This window comes from Plecotus auritus (genome assembly GCF_963455305.1).
Source record: "Plecotus auritus genome assembly, chromosome: 7".
NCBI classification, from domain to species: domain Eukaryota; kingdom Metazoa; phylum Chordata; class Mammalia; order Chiroptera; family Vespertilionidae; genus Plecotus; species Plecotus auritus.
In genome coordinates, this window is record NC_137774.1 from 44,801,578 (window position 1) to 44,821,692 (window position 20,115).

The window sequence follows — 20,115 nt, forward strand, 5'->3', positions numbered from 1 at the left end:
CTCTATCCACTGAGCCAAACCGGCTAGAGACTTCCAAGATTCTGATAGGAGTAACAGGGTTGCTATTAAGACCATTCACAAGATCAGAAAGTTAGGAGGAGCAGGTTTGGACTCCATCCAGGCAGTAGCTGAACATTCGGATCTGGAGTTCCGGAAAGAGGCCTGAGCTGGACGTAGCAGAAGCCCTAGAAAGGTAGCATGGCCAGGGACAATGGGCCAGAGACTACCCTGGCCCAATCCGCAAGCGGGTCCCCGCTCTCCCTCCAGGTGGCACTGCTGCTCCGCGCTTCTGAGCCCGGTTTCCTGAGCCGCGTGCGTTCGGTATTCATCCCTCGTTCCGCTTTTCTCTGGACGAGTCCACTCTAGGTCGCGTCCTCCTCGCGGGGCAGGAACTAGCTGGGGATTCAATCCAGGAACGGCCTCCAGAGAGAGTGTCCAAGTTGTCCACGCGACCAGCACATGCGTGGGGGCTCAGGGACCTCAGCGTGGCGTGGTTGCTGTGACCACCTTTCCTCGGGCTGCTTCCAGGAACCAACGTGGGGAACGGGGATAGGGAAAGGGCCAGATAGGCTGTGCCGCGAGCAGGGATGAATAGAAAGAGGACCACCCGACACGCTATTAACGGAATTTCCCGTCCTCCATGGCCACCCCCGCGTGGAAAACATGTCGCGGACCCTTTAAGGCTCCATCTCCCGGCCCTCCCCAGCCCAGGACAAGCCGGGACACCCGGGACTTGACATTTGGCTTCTCCCAACGTGGGAGCTAAAAATAATCGCTTTGGGTTACTTTAGGCCATTGCTTCTCAAGCACCCCGAGCTCGCTCGCACGCTCTCAGGCCACCCGAGTGCCCTCCCGGGCGAGGATACCTGGCCCATTCCCTCCTTTCGAACCCGCTGTCCCAACTTGCGGCTCCAGACTTTCAAGTAGCCTCTTCAACCCCCAAACCTTGGCTGGTGGGAGGAGTCTTCACACGAGGGGGGCGGGGCCTCCTCAAACCTGGAGGGAACCCGAGGGGCGTGTCTCGCCGGCACGCTATGGGGTGTGGCCTGGCTGACAAATCCGCTAGCAGGTGCCAAGCTCTTAAACCCTTCGTTTAGGGGGCGTGGCCTTCTGGGGTGTGCGGGATCCTGGCCAATGGGTGTTGTGAAGGGCGTGGCCCTTGGTGAGGTGGGGGCTCTCCTCGGGTCTTTTCCCTCCAGCCCGGCTCGGCCAGATCCCCGGAGCCCTGAGGCTCTCGAGCTCCCTGGCTTGCGGCTGTGGGTCCCTCTGGGCACCCCTCCGCACTTCACCCGGGACCCCCGTCGCCCCCGCGCCCTCTGCCCGCCAGGCTGGGTCGAAGACCCCCAGTCGCCTCCCTCTCGTTAACTGCAGCTCCTTTGCCTGCCTTCAGCTCCTAAGACAAGATGCCGTCGGGCTTCCAACAGATCGGCTCAGAAGTAGGGTTCAGCATGAAGGGGTGGGACCGGGCACGGGTCTCGCTTTTCTCGGGCCGGGGTCGCCGCTGGGGTCAGCTAAGGGGCGGTCCCCGCGCAGGCGCAGGGGTGGGGGTGGGAGCCTGGCTATTTATACTCGGGCCGGGACAACCCGTGACTGTCGGATTCCAGTCCCTTCCGGAGGCTGACGGGGTCTGGGGGACTGTTCAGGGCCACGGGCCACGACTGGACTTTGTGAGACCAGGGCTTGCCCCCTTCTCTAGTACTCGGCGAATTGCGCAGAACTAGGGACACTCTGCCCTCGATCCAGCTTGAGAAAGCATATCCAGGCGGGTCTTGAATTCCAGGAGCTTCGTTCTCGGCTCCTGGGAAGTGTTTCGAGGGCCGGAGGCCCCATGTTGGCCCCCGCCCCCACTCCTGGTGGTTCTCCAGAACGCTGAACTTTCCCTTGGCCTCAGGGTTGGTGGAGGGGCAGAGAGGAGTGGCACCCCCCCCCCCCCCACAGCTCAGGTTTCGACTCGGAGACAGTCTGTGCCGCCAGTGAGCGACCGCCACCGCCCCTCACACCACTTTCCCGCCCCCATCCCCTGGGCATGGCTCTTCCACGCAAAAGCTAGGCATGGCCCCCTGCCCTTCGACGGGGCTTAGAGGGGGAGGGGAGGCCGGGCGAAGATAGAGAAGGCCACCACAAGGGCCACAGGCAGGGAGGAATGACCGCGATGTCCTTTCTGGAATCACTCTTCTGAAGCCTGTTGGGGGCCTCCAGGAGCCGCTGAGAGAACCCCCAGGGGGGTAGGGAAGAGGACAGAGGCGGAGGATGGAAATGCACTGTCAGTTTATAAAACCAGCACTGTCCAGGATACCGTTAACATTTTATTTTGATTGTCACACTTTCATTGACAGGTAGGCAAAGCAAGCCACATCCTCCCTTTCTCTCCTAACCTAGAGGAAAGCTGTGTTCAGGGTGGGGAAGTGACTTGTCCAAGGTCACACAAAGCTGAACTCAGGTCTCTTAAGGCCAAACCTCTCCCAAGGTCACAGAGGAATTGTGAGACCTAGGTCCTCAAACATTTCTCTGCCGGCTGGACGCAAACATCCAGTTTCTCCTCTACTCCCTGGTTACTGTGGGGTTCTTCCTGCTCCTGTTTATACTGAGATCTTCCCGCAAGTCCTAATATGGCCCAGTGTCCCTCACCCAACATGTTGGATGGAACCCAGTAGCATAAGGCTCTGGCTGGGCGCAGGCCCAGGCCCCTGGAAGAAGGAAAGAAACCACATTTCCGTGTGACATGCCTCCTCTCTACTTCTGCCTGCCCAGGAAGGGGAACCTCCTCAGCAGCGAGTCACTGGGACCCTGGTCCTTGCCGTATTCTCTGCTGTGCTTGGCTCCTTGCAGTTTGGCTACAACATTGGGGTCATCAATGCCCCACAGAAGGTGAGGGTCCTGCGGCTGGCAGAGTGGGGGTGCCCAAACAAGGAAGGCAGGGGACAGCAGGGATGAACAGAGAGGGAAGGGTCTGCAAGAACTCACTCCTCTGCTGTCTCCCCAGGTGATTGAACAGAGCTACAATGAGACATGGCTGGGGAGGCAGGGGCCTGAGGGACCTGGCTCCATCCCCCCAGGCACCCTCACCACCCTCTGGGCTCTCTCCGTGGCCATCTTTTCTGTGGGCGGCATGGTCTCCTCCTTTCTCCTTGGCATCATCTCTCAGTGGCTGGGAAGGTACGGGGCTAAAGGACAAGGGTAGGGAACAGGAAGGGGGCTATAGTACAGGCACCCTGACTCTCACAGCCCACTCTCTGCCTGCCAGGAAGAGGGCAATGCTGGTCAACAACGCCCTGGCAGTGCTGGGGGGCACCCTCATGGGCCTGGCCAACGCTGCTTCCTCCTATGAGATGCTCATCCTTGGACGGTTCCTCATTGGTGCCTACTCAGGTACCCAAGGGCACCACGGCCCTGCCCAGTGCCCTGCTCTCCTTTACTATCCCTGGGTTTGGTGGGAAGGAGTGGGCAGCCAGCTGCCTCAGCCCTCTCTTCTTCACTCTGCCCAGGGCTGACATCAGGGTTGGTGCCCATGTATGTGGGGGAGATCGCTCCCACTCACCTGCGGGGCGCCTTGGGGACACTCAACCAATTGGCTATCGTCATTGGCATTCTGATTGCCCAGGTGATTGGGCCTGACCTCATTTGGGGGTAGGGAGAGGTTTGGGGAGGGGCTCTGGGACACAGGCTGAATGAGCTGCCATCCTTCTCCCACAGGTGCTGGGCTTGGAGTCCATGCTGGGCACTGCCACACTATGGCCACTACTCCTGGGCATCACAGTGCTGCCTGCCTTTCTGCAGCTGGTCCTGCTGCCCTTCTGCCCAGAAAGCCCCCGCTACCTCTACATCATCCGGAACCTGGAGGGGCCCGCCAAAAGGAGTGAGCCTCCACCCCATCTTGCTAGTGCCTGTTCCCGCCCCTGAGCCTCTCCTTGTCCTCTCAGTCCTGACCCTCCTCACCTCCAGGTCTGAAGCGCCTGACAGGCTGGGCTGATGTGTCTGGAGCACTGGCTGAGCTGAAGGAGGAGAAACGGAAGCTGGAGCGTGAGCAGCCACTGTCTCTGCTGCAGCTCCTGGGCAGCCGTACCCACCGGCAGCCCCTAATCATTGCAATTGTGCTGCAGCTGAGCCAGCAGCTTTCCGGCATCAATGCCGTATGTATGCAGCAGCCTCCAGGAAGGGCAGGGACAGAGAGCAGCCCAAGAGGAGGGGAGAAGGGAACAAGCCCCCTCCCTTAAAACTCAGGGTCAGTCCAGTTTGGTGTGGCTGCAGGGAAGAAAGGAACATCCCTACCATCCCCTTTTTTCCTCCCCAACGTCTAGGTTTTCTATTATTCAACCAGCATTTTCGAGACGGCGGGGGTAGGGCAACCAGCGTATGCCACCATAGGAGCTGGTGTGGTCAACACAGTCTTCACCTTGATCTCGGTAACTGCTGGTCTCTGGAATGGCCCCACCATTGGCTTCGCACCCCTTGGTTGTCTCCATCCACCCAATCCCTTCCACTTCCCATCCTGAAGGCTCCCTGCCAATCCCTGACTCTCCTTGCAGGTGCTCTTGGTGGAGCGGGCTGGGCGCCGGACTCTCCATCTTCTAGGCCTGGCAGGAATGTGTGGCTGCGCCATCTTGATGACTGTGGCTCTGCTTCTGCTGGTGAGGCCTGGGGAGTAGGAAGGGGACCAGTGGCCCAACCCACGGGGACTGCTCCAAGAGGCTCTGTGTCCAGCAGGGCCACTCCTCAATATATGTGCTTTTGATCCTGGAGCCAGCCTGTGTGCTGGGACCATGGTCTGTACTCCCTAGAGACTCAGGTTGCACTTCCTCTCATTCTGGGAGGAAGCTGTAGCACAATTCTGGCAGCCAGGAAGGAGAGCCATTGTCCAGCCGTGGGAACAAAAATTCCTAAGGACCCAGCTCTAGAACCAAGGGGAATTGATCAGCTTAATAGCTGAGAGCCCATAACATTCCCTCTGCCTTGAATTGGCGTAGGGCAGTGGTCAGCAAACTTATTAGTCAACAGAGCGGCAAACCGCGGCTCACGAGCCGCAGTTTGCCGACCACTGGCATAGGGAAACCAGCTGAATGTTAGTGTTTAAGAGATGCTCAAGGGTCTGCTTTAACCTAGGGTGGTAGACCCCCTTCCCCCACGAGCTGCTGGGAGGGGTTGATTTTAGTTTTCTGGGTTGAGGGCAAAGGAAGATCCAGAAAGACCTGACCTGAATTCCCACCCTCCCTGCCTGGTCCCCAGGAGCGCGTTCCAGCCATGAGCTATGTCTCCATTGTGGCCATCTTCGGCTTTGTGGCATTCTTTGAGATTGGCCCTGGCCCCATCCCCTGGTTCATTGTGGCGGAGCTCTTCAGCCAGGGACCTCGCCCAGCAGCCATGGCTTTGGCTGGTTTCTCCAACTGGACGTGCAACTTCCTCATTGGCATGGGTTTCCAGTATGTTGCGGTAGGTGGCCTGCTCCTATCCAATCTCCCACGACCATAGGCCAGAGGGGAGGGCGTGGACTCATAGCTAGCCCATTGGCTTTCCAGTCAGGCACTCCCTCAGCTCACAGACTACTGGTCTTGAAGATCACTTTGGTGGACCCTGAAGACACCTGCTCCACCAGAATCAAAGGAAAGAAGGGAGCTGAACTAGATTGCATAGCAATAGAGGTGTCTTCAAAACAAACTAGTGGCATAACTTATTTAGACTAGGAATAAAATTATAAACATCATTATTAATACTGTGAATGTCTGGGAATCCATTCTGAGTACAGTAACTCAGGATGGCAAGAGGGTGAAAAAACTATAGGAGAGTTGGGGTTCAGAGGATCCTTTTTTCACTAAATTCTCATTCCTGGCTATTTCCATTACCCTGCAAAGGAGCCATCTGCTATCTGCAGTATCCCTAGGAGAGACTTTAGTTCCTAGCTTGCCTGAGACTGCCCCTCCCCTCCCCCTGTCAACACCTCTTTCTCTGCCTGTCCCAGGATGCTATGGGTCCTTACGTCTTCCTTCTATTTGCGGTCCTCCTGCTCGGCTTCTTCATCTTCACCTTCTTAAAAGTGCCTGAAACCCGGGGCCGGACGTTTGACCAGATCTCAGCTGCCTTCCATCGGACACCCTCTCTTTTAGAGCAGGAGGTGAAGCCCAGCACGGAACTTGAGTATTTAGGGCCAGATGAGAATGACTGAGGGACCAGGCAGGGGTGGAAGAGCCAGTTCTATGTCCCCAGAGACCCCCTCCTTTCCTCTGTGGCACTTTAACCCTCTCTTCCTCAGCACTTCCAGGGTGTAGAAAGCCCCTTCTGCCTGGTGGAACTGGGAAGCTGGAGGGAGGGGTGGTCTGAGACTCCCTCATTTCCCTCGTGTGACTTTCTTGGATTATTTATGTGTTGTGGTTAGGTTGTGGCCATCAGGGTGAGCCATTCTCCCCTCTTTCCCCCCTCCTCCTCCCTCCATAGTTCACCCCAACCCGCCTCACCTCCAGAATACTTTTGCCCCTCTGCTAGAGAGGAGGGATTGGAGGAGAGGCTCTAGGACTGACTTTAGGGGAGGTGAACTGAAGTACAGAGCAGGAGTGGACAAGGGAAATCAGTTTCCTACCACCTTGGACTTCTCCCACTCTCTGGCACTTTCTCTGAATTCTTGTCACATAGACTCTGGGTGAAGAGGGCTCTGTCTTGACCCCTCCAAGGCAAAGGATACACCCTCCCAATGCCTAACCTCACTTCTCTCACTGAAGGCTCAGTCCTCTTGCTCCACCTTCCAGGGCGAGAGGGAACACCTGCCCACATATGAGAGGAAGGGATAGCAAGCTCTCGCCTCTAAATGCAGGGCTCTGCTCTCAGAGGCCCAGCTATTTCTTCCTCTCCCATTCTGGAAGGGTGTTGAACCCAAAGGCTTTTGACCAACTAAGGGAAAGAGATTTGAAAGGCTGCCTGTAAACATTAGGCTGGGAGGAATCTTCAGATATTTTTGTATACGCTTGAAAAAGAAGGGGTAGGGAGAAAAAACCAAGTCTGTTGTACTAAATGTAAATATATAGATACGTATATAAAGTCACTGTATGAGTCAAGCGTCCTGTTGTGGAGGCACTCAAAGATGGGCTCAGACAGGGATGGACCACAACTTCCCCTTTCCCCTCTTCCCCTTTATCCTGCCCCACCCCTCAGCTCCAGGCTGAAGAAATCTGTTGGATGCTGTCACTCATGCCCCCACTTATATTTCTAGTCATTGCTTTAATTAATAGTAAATTAATAAGTTGTAGCTGTAAGTGTCAGACTGTGCTCTCAGCACTTTACAAAAACACTTATTCTGCAAGGGAAATATTATCCCCATTTTACAGATGGGAAAAGTGACTCTCACAGGTATGAAAATGCTTGTTCAGAGATCCACAGCTAGGAACATAGGAACAACGATTCATGACCAGGTCCTGCCCACTGCCCCACAATCTCCTCCCCACCTTCACCAGCAAGTTACCCGCAATTCTCCGAACAGAAAAGAGGCAGAGACCAAGACAACAAGAAAGCCTGTTTTTGTTTTTACTGGAGGCTCAGGTGGCACATGACAGTTCATAAAATGGCTTCAGAGGTAGGGTGTAGAGGGGAAACAAAAAATAAACTGGGGTGGGAAAGAAAAACAACCAGGAGGAGGTAAGAGCTGGCTGGTTCCTTCTCAGCCTGATTTAGGGGAGGGAGTTGATGCCTCTGAACAAAAAGGATGGATCCCTTCCTTCAACCCTTGGTAGGGGAGAGAGGAAAAAAAAGCAAAAAGCTATTGCTTTGGCCCTCCTGAGTCTCATGGAAAAGGGGGAAAAGCCAGTGTTTTGATGTCATGAATATGGGAAAGGGGGGAGGGGGTGCTGGGTAGGGTGCAGGTCAGTTGGAAAACCTGGCAGATACCTGAGAGAGAAAAAGAAATGGACAAGTCATGACTAGTAACTTCTCAGGACCCAGTCCCCGCCCTCTTGGCTCCCCACCCTGGGCCCTCTCCGAGCGCAGCCACTCACCAGATGGTAGTTCCGGGTGTCCTTGTGTTGGAATCACTCCAGGATGGTGGTGGTGGGGTCCCCACTGTTGATGGGGGCTGAGGTCTAGAGAGAAGGGTGGTCAGTTGAGACCTTCTTGTGCGTTAGGGCCCCCCAACTTCAATCTTCTCCCATCTTTTCTCTTCCCATTCCTATAACCCCTTCCCATTCCTCCTCAAATTCATATCCATAGCTGGTGCTGTGGTTCCAAGCAGAGCTGAAAGGGGAGTCTGCAGGGGCTGACACAGGAGTCTGCAGGGGCTGACACGGGCTGGGCTGCCTTTGCTGGGTTTTCCCAGTGGGTGGGGTGCCTGCCAGAGGTGGGCCCAGCAGTACTGGCTCTGGTGTCAGGCTGAATGAAAGGGGTGGGGTGGGAGAAGGGCAAGGAGATGGGGGAATAGGAGGATAGTGTGACAAGGTAAGGGGAAAGATAAAAAAGAGAGGGGGGGGGAGGGAAAAGGGGAAGAAGACAGCCCAAGGTCCTCACCTCCTGGGCTGTGGGCTGCCTGGGTCCAGGGGGCTGCTGCCGTCGCCGCTGGAAGTAGGGGCGGTTTCGTGGGCGCTGGGGCTCAGGCCGAGAACCATCAGTGGGACCTTGGCTGGGTTTGGTCTTACCATCCCCACCTTCTGTGGTAGGCTGCTGGGGTGGCCTGGGGCGGAAAGGCCTGGGGAGAAAAGTGGGGACCCTAAAGGGCATGGAGGAGCCCAGTGCAGACTGCCTCCTTCTCTCTCAGGACTCCCCCAGGTGATGTGGACCAGCCAGCTTCCCATTCCCATCTCCATCCCAGGAGCCAGCTTTTTTAGCCCTAGGAGTTGCTTCCCCATGGCACCTATGCATTAATCTCTCTCTACCCAGCTCCTGGCAACCCCACCCCCACACCAAACCACCAGCCTCAGGCTTGTCTGAGAACTTAGCTCTTCCCCTTCCCATCCATACCCCTACACCCACCACCCCCACCCAATACTGGATAGTGAAGGGTAAGATAGGACCCTGGAAAGTGAGTCTTACCTTCGGTATCTGGGCCGGAATCTGGGTGGGGGAACCCGCTCATCTCCCTGCTGTTGGTCCCCCTCCAATGGGGCTGTCTCTTTAGGTTCTACCCCATCAGTGCCCTGGGAACAGAGGCCCTGGTGAGCTGGGTAACAGCAGCTGCCTGGGAGCCAGGTGTCCACAGCTCTTCCCAGCCCTGGGTTCCATCCTCTGGGGACTCTGGCTCTCTCTTCACCAACTTCCACTCCTTTCCTAGGACTTGGGAAGCTGGTTCCACATCCCGAGTTCCCCTCACCTCTATAGGCTGCTGCTGGTTGGGGGGCCTTGGGCCTCGCACAAAGCGCCGTCGGTAGAAGAAGGGCGGTGGGCGCCGTCGTCTGGGCCTCTGCCCAGGGTCTTCAGCTCGTTCCCCTTCAATGCATGGTTCTGTCCCACCTGATGGAGCCTCTGCCACCATGGGTGGTGGGGCAGCCGGGCGAGGCCGGGGGATAAATCGGCGGAACCTACGTCGATTGGGGGCATAGCGGCTACCCTTCACTGGCACCCCCCCAGGCCCAGTTACATTAGCAGCTTCTGCACCCTGGAAAAGAGGTGGGGAGAACTTGCTCCAACAACAAATGCACAACATTCCCAAAATGGCTTGAATCACTTGTCTCCCCCTTCTTCCAGCTAAATCCCTTCTCCAGCTTTCTTCAGCCCCTCTAACTTCTGTCCACCCTCCCTCAGGGGGGCCATGGCATGTTTGGACCCTTCTAGGAGAGGCCACCTCTGCAACTTGTCCTTTCGAAATAGCTGCTACTGAACCCTCTTGAGTTTAAGACTGGAGGGCGAGGGGTGTGGGTGCAAAGGCCTGGCAACTGTCCATCTTACTAGAGAGCTGACTGACTCTGAGAGCCTGGGGAAGGGCCCCATGTGAAGAACAGACATAGAAATGCTTGAAGTACAAAGAAACCCAGATATGAATTACTGAGTGATAAAAGGGACATGTTCTTTAGGATGTCTCTTAAAGCAGCCAAAGTGTTACAAAGATTGCATGAGAGCACAGTCTGGGCTAATGTGGCCAGAAGAGGAGTTGCTTTAAGGAGGGGCAAAGCCTGGGATGACATCCAGGCCACCTCCCACTCTATATCCCACACCACAGTCCCCAAACCTTCTCTCCTTCCACGACATCAAACTCCACAGTCTCCCCATCTCCAACGCTGCGCAGGAACTTCCTGGGGTTGTTTCTTTTAATAGCTGTCTGGTTAGGGGAAAGGCCATGAGAAAGGTGAGGACTAGTCTCTCTCACCCCTGCTGGGCCCACCACCCAATTTTACTCTTTTCACCATTTTACTTGTGGGCTGGGGCTGGAGGGTGGAGCAAGGAGAAGGCAGTCAGAGTTTAGTAGGGGAAAAGCCATAAACTAGGGGCCTCAAGAACAATTGTGCAGTTACCACCATCCCTAGGACACACTCCCTCCTTTACCCCTCAGGGATTTAAAAAAGGGAGGCAAGAAACATGAACTTAAAACAAAAAGAATCAAAACAAAAAGCAGAGACAGTGTTAAGTTGCAAAGTGGGTAAAAAGTACTGTGCTTCTTCTCTCAATCCCACTGAGAGCTCTTTCCACCAAAGCAGTGGTTCTCAAACTGTGGCGGCCATCAGAATCACCTGGAGCACTCGTTAAAAGATTGCTGCCTCTCCCCCAAGTCTGATTCAGTAGGTCTGGGGTGGGGCCTGAGAATTTGGATGTCAGGTGATGCTGCTGGTGCAGGGACCACACTTTGAGAACCACTAGCCTGTGTCCTTTCCCTCTGAACATCGCCTGTGATTCATTCCTGTGGTGTTAACAGGTCACAGTAGGTACCGAGCATGCCATGCTCAGAGGGCAGCACATTTCTGACAGAAAACCCAACACAAGTGGGACCAATGGCAATTAATTTGGGCACCTGATGCAGATGGGAGGGAAACTATTTCCTGGTGGACATGCTGTTGAGGTAAAAGCTGCAGAAGCATGATCTGTGCTGCTAAGGATTATGACAAAAGCCTTTCAAGAGAGGGCAGGTTCCTTCCCTCAGAAAGCCAACCTAGCTCTTACCTGGTGAACAAAGACATCCTCCTTGGTGTCATTCCTGCAGAACAGGATGGGCTGTTAGGGGGTGGCTTTAGTGAGGTGCTCACCTCCCCCAAGGGCTTCCTAGCTGCCCATTCCTAAAATCCGTAGGCCCACCCTCTCCAGCCTTCCGTAGCTGATTGGAGGTAGACAGGGCCCCAGAAGCAGGTATGAAGAGAAGTATACCTATACCTTGGTGGAAAACCTGGGCTTCATGAAGAAAGGGTGGAGGAGGAAAGGAAATTCACTTTGCAGGAGCTGAGCACTCCACCCTCTACCGCTTAGAACCTGGTAGCGCTGGGTATAACTGTCCCTGTCAACACCGCCCCATCCCCATCCCCCATCATGGTTGGAAAATTCCACTCCTGTCTCCTTCCTTCTACAGTCAAGGAGCAAGAAAGTGCAGGCAGGAGGAGAGGTGCAGAACAAGTCTGAGATGGGGACAATGTGTCAAGAACTTGCTCTAAACAGCCCCCAAACTTCATTCTTAGCCTCAACCAGGAGGTGAACCCCAAGGTCAGGCCCCTTTTCAACACACCAAGGGACCAAGGGTGAGAGAGAAGATAATATTCGGTCATTCTCTATTACTACTTGCCTATTACCCCAGTTTATCCTAGCACCCCAATGCGGGGAGGGGAGGGATTTTCCTTCAGAACCTCCCAGGAGTCCTCAGTTTTCAGAATTAGAGAAGAGCCCTTCCCTAGAACAAATATTCTAGCTGTAAAGCACTTGGATCTGCACAAAGGTCAGCCTGCTAAGAGGGAACTAGGGCCTCCCAAGAGGGCTGGGCTGGGCAGGATGCCCAGGCTGGGGAAGGGCCCACAGGGGGAGACCTGGCTTTGCTCAGAATCTGCCACTAGGGCCTCTCCCAGTGCATGGGAGGGGGTGAGGCTGCCAAAGAGAAGAGAAGCAGCAGCCTCTGGCAGGGCTGGCTCCTTCCCCAACCCCCACCAGCCTCAGTCCCATCAGGTGGGGGTTTCAAATGAACCAACAACTCTGTAAGGAAGATGAGTTATGAGAGTGCTATGTGTGCTACCCGAAACAGGAAAGTGAGTGCGGCCCAGAGCCCTGGGGCACAGAGAGCAGGTACATTCTGCCCCAAAGGTGAGGCAAACTAAACCAGGAGGTGAGACAGACAAGCTGGGAGGTCAGAGCAGGTTTGCCAACTTCCTAGATCATTAACCCTCCGCTGCCCTTGAAGATGAAGAGCTTCATCCTGCCCACATTTGTGTTACGATTAAAGACTTTCAATCAACATCAGCTGGACATTGCAACCATGTGCTTCGGCAGGTAGGGGTGGAGATGAGATCGGGAAGGTGTCCAGTCCCACAGGCCAGCCGGGAAGACACCCATTCCTCCCCCTCCCTAGGTTCCTCAGATACCTGTTGATGAATCCGTAACCATTTCGGACGTTGAACCATTTGACAGTGCCCAGGACTTGGATTGCTGCCAGGCAGAGATGCAGTAGGGACAGCAAGATGGGGGAAGAGATGGAGTTGGGCTAAGTTTTGAGACACTCCAAGATCTAACCTACCTTCCTACTGCCTAAGTAAACTTAATTTCAAGTGGAAGTGCCCCCACAGTGAGGCTCAAGCTTTCAAAACCCTCCAGCACTAAGACTTGCTCCTCAAATCCAGGCCTTTCACCTAGAATTGGGTACTCACCTGGTCCACAAAGTCTTAATGTAAGGGTCCCTAGTGCACCTGCTTCCCGTGCTTAGAGATTTACGTGGTACTAACCTGAGTCAGCTAGGCCAAGTCTTCCGCCCCGGGGGCGTGGCCAGACCCTGAGGTTCGTTCTCCACCCGAGGCCCTAGCTGGACCTGCTTACCACGCCCTCCCGCCCAGGAAGGCAAGGCAGGACTTCCCACTAGGGACCCCACTTTGGTCCGCTGCCCCTACCCCGGCTAGTCCTTTGAGCCTTGGGCTTTCCGGACCCCACCAGGCTCCACGGGCTCCACGATGCCCCTCACCCAGCCCGTCCACCCCCTTAGAACCGCCCTGGCTCGTGTCCTCCCCCCTCACCCAGCACCGGCTTGTCCGCCTGGCTCCGGGTTGAGGGCGCGGGGGTCCCCGAGGCCGCCGTCGCCGGGTTGCCAGGAGTGTGGGGGCCCAGCGCCGACGGGGTCCCAGCAGCTGGGCCGGAGGCGGCTCCGACCCCGCCGCCGCCCGCCCCGCCGCCTGCTTTCTGTGGCTCCCCCGCCGGCACCGGCACCACCACCGCTACCACCCCTGCCGCCGTCGCGGGCACCGTCGCCGCGGGGGCCGCTGACGCCACCGCTGCCGCCTCCGCCTCGCTCATCCCGCCGGGTCCAGTACCGGCCCCCGCCACCACCTCCTCCTCCGCCACCACCGCCGCCGCCACCGCCCCGGCCCCTCCCCCTGGCTCGCGCACCCGCCACCCCGCTCGGTCCTCGCGCCCCGAGCCTCGCCCGCACGCCGGCAGCGGGCCCTGACCCCAGGCCAATCGCAGCCCGCAGCCGCGGCGCGCGCAGACCCCGCCTCCCGGCCGCAGGCCAATCCCAGCGGACCCGCACGCCCGCCCCGCCTCCCGGGCTTCGCGTCGCGGCCGAAGCCCGCGCCCGCCGCCCCGTAAGTACACCTGGGCCCCGCCCCGTTATCGTCACGTGACTTCTCACGGTCACACCCATTGGCCGGCGGCCTCTTTCCCTCACCCCTCCGCCCCTTTCCACCGGCCGCGGGAAATCAAACGGGCTTGTGGCGCCCCAACGGCCACCTGGGCTCTGCGCGAAGGGCGGGGCGGAGCGGGCAGCTCCAAGGTTGCCCTTAACGACCTGGGTGGGGGCCGGACTCCGCAGTCTCAGTTCTGGCTGTGAGCGGCACGGATCACCTCCACTCTCGAGACCGCCCTGGCCCGCTACGCTGCTCGCGCGTGAAAGCCTCCTCCCGGCCCGCCCCCACCCTCTCTAGAGGATGCGGGCTCCGGCAGCCCGGGCTGCGGTATTTGCCCGCGGAGCTAGCTGGAAGGCGCAGCAGAACAGTTTTCCCAGCTCACGGTTGCTTTCACAGCCGGGGACTCTCACCTTTGCTTTTAAGGTAAAATTTACATACAACAAAATGCACAACTCTTCACTGAGTTTTGATAAACGTGTTAATCCAGGTAGTCGATATCCTAGTCAAGGTATTCTTCCCTCGCCCCCAGAAGTTCCTTCGAGCTCCTTGCAGACAATCTAGCCTCCCCGCAGACCCCGCTGTCCACCACCCTAGATTAGTTTTAGGGTCCGTCGTGCTGGGCGCTGTGGTCTCTGGTCAGGCGGGGCCTCCCTCTCCAGCTCCCTTCTCCTTTCTTTCTTTCTTTCTTTCTTTCTTTCTTTCTTTCTTTTTTTTTTTTTTTGTTTTCTTTATTTATTTTTTTTACTAGATGTTTCCTGCATGTTTGTCTCCTCAGTCATTGTCCGCAGGACTCTGAGAAGTTGTAGGAATATGCAGGCGCAGACTCAAGGCCCGCTTTCTCTCCAACGTTGTGGAAAGGGACTGTACATCATGGGGCAGAGCCCTATGCTCCCCGACGCCACCTGGCCTTCTCCTTTCTTTTCTCCATCTGGCCAGACTTATGGCCTTTGCACAGGCAGTTTTCTCTGCCTAGACGTGTCCTCCGTGCCTTTCAGGTTGACTTCTTCAAATACTAGCTTACATGTCACTCCTATTACATCACCCTTTATTTTTCTCATGGTGTTTTTGAAAATATGAGAGTATCCTGTTTGTTCATTTGCTTCTTTATTCTATTCCTGGCCCCCCACCCCCATGGTCCCCTCCGCAACGCTAGACTGTGAACTCCAATAAGAATTCCGTAGTGATGCCTGACGACTGGAACAGTGCCAGGCACATCATAGGCTCTCTATTCATTCATATTCAATGAATGGTCCCCATTCCACAGATGAGAAGACTGGGGCCGGTGGGCAGCTTGCCCCGGTTTCTCGGGAGCCCTGGAGGTTTGTCGCAGGAGCTGCATTCTCCCTCGAATTATGCGGCTCCAGAAGTCGCTCCTCCTGCAGGCCGCCTCCGCGACCAGGGGAGGACCTGGCCCGCGCTGGGCAGCGTGTATTTTTAGCCAGGACAGAGTGCCGGAACAGCACACGTGCCCCCAAGCGCAACTCGGCCCCACGTGCGCTTCCCCGGTCCAGGTGTCCCACGCCAGATCCGGCCTCGGCTCTCCGGCTTCGGGTCTCCGGGCGCAGCCGCCTCTGCCTGTCCCGGTCCTGGAGCGCCCTCTCCCGGCGAGTCCCGGGGGCCGCCGGCACTGGTTTCCTTGCTGTCCTTCAATCGGGTGCCTCTCATCCCACTGTTTTGGAATTGAGGATTCTGTTTCCCAGGACACAATGGACAAAAAAGGAGAAAAGATGAGAAAACAACTAAATCACAAGGCGAGGCAGTGAAGGATACCGAAATGATCACCCTCCTTTAGCCTGTTAAGGACCGATTTACCTGTGCCCACCCCTGAATTCAAGGGATGCCGGAAGCAGAAGACCAAGCCAGGCTGGGGGAAGGCAAGCAAGATAGTTCATAATGCAACAAAAGAATGCCGTGGGTCTATCCGGCGTGGCTCGGTGGTTGAGCATCGACCCATGAATCAAGAGGTGTCTGGTTGATTCCCTGTTAGGGCACATGCAGGGGTTGCGGACTTGATCCCTGGTAGGGGACGTGCAGGAGGCAGCCGATTGATGATTCTCTCTCATCACTGATGTTCCTATCTCTTTCTTCCTCGCCCTTCCGCTCTGAAATCAATAAAAATATATTTAAAACAAACCAAAAATATAAAAAATTAGTCAGGAGACTAGGGGTAGGGATGCTGAGGCCTCTGAGACATGAAACAACACATGCCTACATACAACAGTTACACACTCTCTGCCTTCGTGGATAAGAATTAGCAGATGCCACCCAGAGATGCTCAGTTGAATTAATTTCGCTGTTCAGTTGAAGGGTTTGTGCATGTAATTTCCTGGTTATTTAAATGTCATTATGTGCTATGGATTACAAGGACTTGAAGGCATTCTAAGGAAAAGGCTTCCTCCTTTCTCTGTCACTCTCTTTGCATTTGCTCATGCCCACCTGAATTTGTCTTGCCTACTTGGTTCACTGTTACAAAACAAACAAACACCACCATGCCTCTTTAACTATTGCCCTGTATATTTCCATTAGTTTAACACCAAACTTCCTGAAAGCAGTGTTTACTGTCTCTACTCCCTCATCTTTCTTTCTCACCCCACCAACCCAAATCCAGTTTCTGCTCTCCCACTCCACTGAGATGGCTTTAGCAATCGTCTTACAATCCCTTCTTTAAAAAAAAAATTTTTTTTTTAAGATTTACCTGGCTGAAACCGGTTTGGCTCAGTGGATAGAGCGTCGGCCTGTGGACTGAAGGGTCCCGGGTTCGATTCCGGTCAAGGGCATGTACATTGGTTGCGGGCACATCCCCCATGGGAGGTGTGCAGGAGGCAACTGGTCGATGTTTCTAGCTCTCTATCCCTCTCCCTTCCTCTCTATACAAAATCAATAAAATATGTTTAAAAAAATAATAATAAAGATTTACCTGTGCAACTGGCCGGGCCAATCGCTTCTTAATTGAGACATTCATTGGATGTTTTTTGTTCTCTTTCTACTCCATCAGAAGTGCTCTTTCTGTAGCTTCCACTGCCCAACCTTTTTTATACCTCTCCTTTTGCGGCTTGCACTCTTCACCAGCCTCAATCTTTCCTGGACTGTCTTCTCTTGCCACCTGGCATCTACCTGTAGGGTTTTTATCCATTCCCCTGCTTTGGGTGACTACCTGCTACTCATGGCACTTAAACTTTTGTCTCCAGCCCTGTGTTCTTCCCACCTTCTATCAGACTCTGAACCAGGCACTCTCTAGCCCATTGCTCCACAGGCTTCTGAAACTTGACAAGCCTACCTCTCAGCTCCTCTTTTACCTCCCTCCCACTTCCTCCTTGCTGAGTTATATCACCACATTCCCACAAGGGATCATTCTTCAGTACCCATTCCCCATTTGTAGAGCACTTGCTCCTGGATATGTCCAGGCTTAGCATAGCAAAGACGGAAATTTGTGGCATCAAACTGAGATAATATTTGAAAGATTTAAAAGGGGTCACTGCCTGGCTCAGGGGTTGAGCATTAACCTATGAACCATGAGGTCATGGTTCGATTCCCAGTCAGGGCACATGCCCGGGTTGCGGGCTTGATACCCAGTGGGGGGCGTACAGAAGGCAGTCAATCAATGATTCTATCTCATCATTGATGTTTCTCCCTTTCATCCTCTCCATTCCTCTTTGAAATAAATAAAAATATATTTAAAAAATTAAAAGGGGTCACCTCTGCCCCTAGTACCAAATACTCCCAGCAACATTCCCCTCCAACTTTCTTGTTACAGCTCAAATCAGATTTTACTTCTTCTCTCACCCAATTCCTATTCTCTTCTCACCTGTTACAGTGAGACTGTTTCATACCTTTAGCCTCCACTTTCTCCCATCTACTCTTTAGCTGCTGCTACCTCGGTCCTCCCCTATTTCCAGGCTCTGCTAGCACTCTGCCAAATCCTTGATCTTTTCTCCACTGTCCATCTCCTTGTCCTATCTACCATACCTGATATTACTTACCAACTCCTTGAAACCTCCTTGTTGTTATTTTTTTAACCTAAAAGCAGTAACAGCTAATATTTGTTGAGCAATTACTATGTGCCATATACTCTTCTAAGCACATTAGCGGCCTTTAGTCATTTAGTCCTTGCAACTGTCCTGGGAAGTGGATACTATGAAAATTATCCCATTTTTCAGATAAGGAAACTGAGGTGTAGTAAAGTGAAGCAACCTGCCTAAACTCATAATACTGTGGAACACACTAAGCTGAAATTCAAATGCAGATCAGCCTGATTCCAGAGTCCAACTTCCAAGTCATCAACCTCCTTCCACCGTGCTGGGACTACACTTTTCCATCTTCCTCACCAATCTTATGGCCTCGCATCTCCTCTAGTTCTTTCCATACGTCAGGCTTTTCCTTCCAAACTAAATTTCTTGAAAGACTGTCAGCATTACCCAGGCTCTGCTGCTTCTCTTAGCATTCAAGAAGGACACTGACAGTTGTCTTATTACTTAGTTCAATGAACACGTTTTTGCCCTTATTTCTGTCTATGTGGCAGATGCAACTGGAGGCCATTTTCTTCTCACATTTCTTCAAGGGCTCCTCAGTCTTTTACTTGCCCCTTCCTAAAGGTCATAGTCCCCAGCTCTTCTGTTCTGCCTCTGTAACCTCTCCTGTGGAGACTCATCCACTCCCACTGCTTCAGATATGACCTGTTATGGGTAGAATTGTGTCCCCTAAGAATATATGTTGAAGTCCTAACCCCTGGCACCTGTGAATGTGACCTTATTTGGAAATAGGATCTTTGCAGATGTAATCAAGTAAAGGTGAAGTCATTAGGGGACCCTAATCCAATATGATTGGTGTCCTTATAAGAGGAAACTGCTACATAAAGACAGATACAAAGGGAGAATGCCCTGTGATGACAGAGGCCAAGACTGAAGTGCTACAGCTGCAAACCACGGAATGCCTGGGGCTGCTAGAAGCTGGAAGAGGCAAGGAAGGATCCTCTTCTAGGCTTCAGAGAGAGGATAGCCCTGCCAACATTTTGATTTCAGACTTCTACAGAACTGTGAGAATGAATTTTTGTTGGTTCCCCCGCCCCGAATTTTTGTTGTTTTAAGTACCAAGTTTGTGGTACTTTGTTGCAGTAGCTCTAGGAAACCAGTAAACAACACAAATACAGAGGGCTCCCCAATCTATGCCTCCAGCCTAGAACACCCGAGCTCCAGACGCATGATGGCCAACTGCAAGCTGGAAATCTCCAGGGTGCCCTATCTTGATAAAGGGCTCCACCATATCTGGTTCACACCATCAGCAGCTTTCACCTCCATCACTGCAATAGCCTCCTGCCTACTTGGCTTCTTCACCTCCAGTGGTTTCCACCCCCTCCAATCCACTTTTCACAAAGCACCTCATAAGCAAAATAGCCTCCCAGTCATTGTGTTCCATTGCCTACTTTATTTTCACTATGTATTTATTAGTACCGGATATGTCCTTGTTCATATTTTCTTGTTTCTAGTTTGTAAGCTTGGGATCTTGTCTGTCTTACTCACTGCTGTATTCTCAGTACCTAGAACTATACCTGACATCCAGTAAATGACCAGTAAATATTTGGCTGAATGAATGAAAGCAGCCAGAAAGATCTTTACAAAATGTATTTTTTTCTGGCAATATTAGGCACATTAAATATACACATTTCCTATGACCCAGAAATTCATCTTCTGAGCACATAACCCAAAGATATTCTTTTACAGGTCTATAAGGAGACATGCATGAGTACGTGCAGGTGGGAAGTTGGAGGCATCCTGGGCATCCATCGCTGGGAGTGTGATAGGAAAGATGTGGTGAGCTGAGTGTATACCATGGAGTATTGTGCAGCAATTAGAAACAACCGGTTAGAAGTACTTATGGTAAAAAAAAAAAAAAAAAAAAGTACTTATAGTAAAATAGATGCTTAGAGAAAAAGTAAGAAACAGAATGACATATACAATGATTTTACTTAAAAAAATACATATTTTCAGCTGCTCTTGTCTATGGAGTAGTCACTCTCAGTCTTACTGCTTCCATAATAAACTCTCTTTCACTTTAAAAAAAAAAAGACATTCCCACAAATGACAATTATGTCTTGTCAGAATACATGAAAATAAAAAGAGGTATACTAGCACAATTGCCTATGGAAGGAAGGGGATAAGAATAGGGTAAGAACCCTGGCCTGGGTGTCGCAGTGATTAGAGTATCTGCCAGAGCACCAAAGGGTCGATGGTTCAATTCCCAGTCAAATTCATGTACCTGAGTTGCAGGTTTGATCCCCTGGCCCAGGTCAGGGCCTCTCTCTCTCTCCTCCCCCTCCTCCTTCCATTCTTTCCTCTCTCACTAAAAAATCAATGGAAAAAATATCCTCATGTGAGGGTTAACAAAAAGAAGAAAAAAAGCCCTAACCAGTTTG

The 20,115-nt window shown here is 53.5% G+C and overlaps 2 protein-coding genes across 3 annotated transcripts; one reads left to right on the forward strand and one right to left on the reverse strand.

Moving 5' to 3' along the window:
* Positions 1–1,171: 1,171 nt before the first annotated feature.
* SLC2A4 (solute carrier family 2 member 4) lies at positions 1,172–7,236 on the forward strand. Its single transcript, XM_080682734.1, has 11 exons — positions 1,172–1,436; positions 2,752–2,868; positions 2,984–3,156; positions 3,245–3,369; positions 3,486–3,601; positions 3,694–3,856; positions 3,943–4,130; positions 4,299–4,403; positions 4,527–4,628; positions 5,224–5,427; positions 5,954–7,236. Exons 1-11 carry the CDS (start codon positions 1,404–1,406, stop codon positions 6,155–6,157), a joined length of 1,530 nt encoding a protein of 509 aa, XP_080538860.1. The 5' UTR covers positions 1,172–1,403; the 3' UTR covers positions 6,158–7,236.
* A 240-nt stretch (positions 7,237–7,476) lies between these two features.
* YBX2 (Y-box binding protein 2) lies at positions 7,477–13,376 on the reverse strand. 2 transcript variants are annotated; one of them, XM_080682735.1, is made up of 10 exons: positions 13,098–13,376; positions 12,456–12,519; positions 11,266–11,283; positions 11,059–11,092; positions 10,133–10,222; positions 9,278–9,562; positions 9,001–9,104; positions 8,479–8,656; positions 7,974–8,057; positions 7,477–7,866 (listed from the first exon to the last, which is right to left on the reverse strand). In XM_080682735.1, exons 1-9 carry the CDS (start codon positions 13,372–13,374, stop codon positions 8,007–8,009), a joined length of 1,101 nt encoding a protein of 366 aa, XP_080538861.1. In that variant the 5' UTR covers positions 13,375–13,376; the 3' UTR covers positions 7,477–7,866; positions 7,974–8,006. The 2 variants fall into 2 exon arrangements, with proteins under 2 accessions (XP_080538861.1, XP_080538862.1); XM_080682736.1 differs by lacking the exon at positions 11,266–11,283.
* Between the last annotated feature and the right edge of the window lie 6,739 nt (positions 13,377–20,115).

Excerpts from the sequence above, each read along its gene's own strand:
- SLC2A4 (XM_080682734.1), top strand. The coding sequence starts at position 1,404 with ATGCCGTCGGGCTTCCAACAGATCGGCTCAGAA. Across the intron at positions 3,857-3,942 it reads GGAGGGGCCCGCCAAAAGGA|GTCTGAAGCGCCTGACAGGC; the intron begins GTGAGCCTCCAC and ends CCTCACCTCCAG. Across the intron at positions 4,404-4,526 it reads CAGTCTTCACCTTGATCTCG|GTGCTCTTGGTGGAGCGGGC; the intron begins GTAACTGCTGGT and ends CTCTCCTTGCAG.
- YBX2 (XM_080682735.1), bottom strand. The coding sequence starts at position 13,374 with ATGAGCGAGGCGGAGGCGGCAGCGGTGGCGTCAGCGGCCCCCGCGGCG. Across the intron at positions 10,223-11,058 it reads AGGATGTCTTTGTTCACCAG|ACAGCTATTAAAAGAAACAA; the intron begins GTAAGAGCTAGG and ends TCCCCTAACCAG. Across the intron at positions 9,105-9,277 it reads ACCAGCAGCAGCCTATAGAG|GGCACTGATGGGGTAGAACC; the intron begins GTGAGGGGAACT and ends CTCTGTTCCCAG.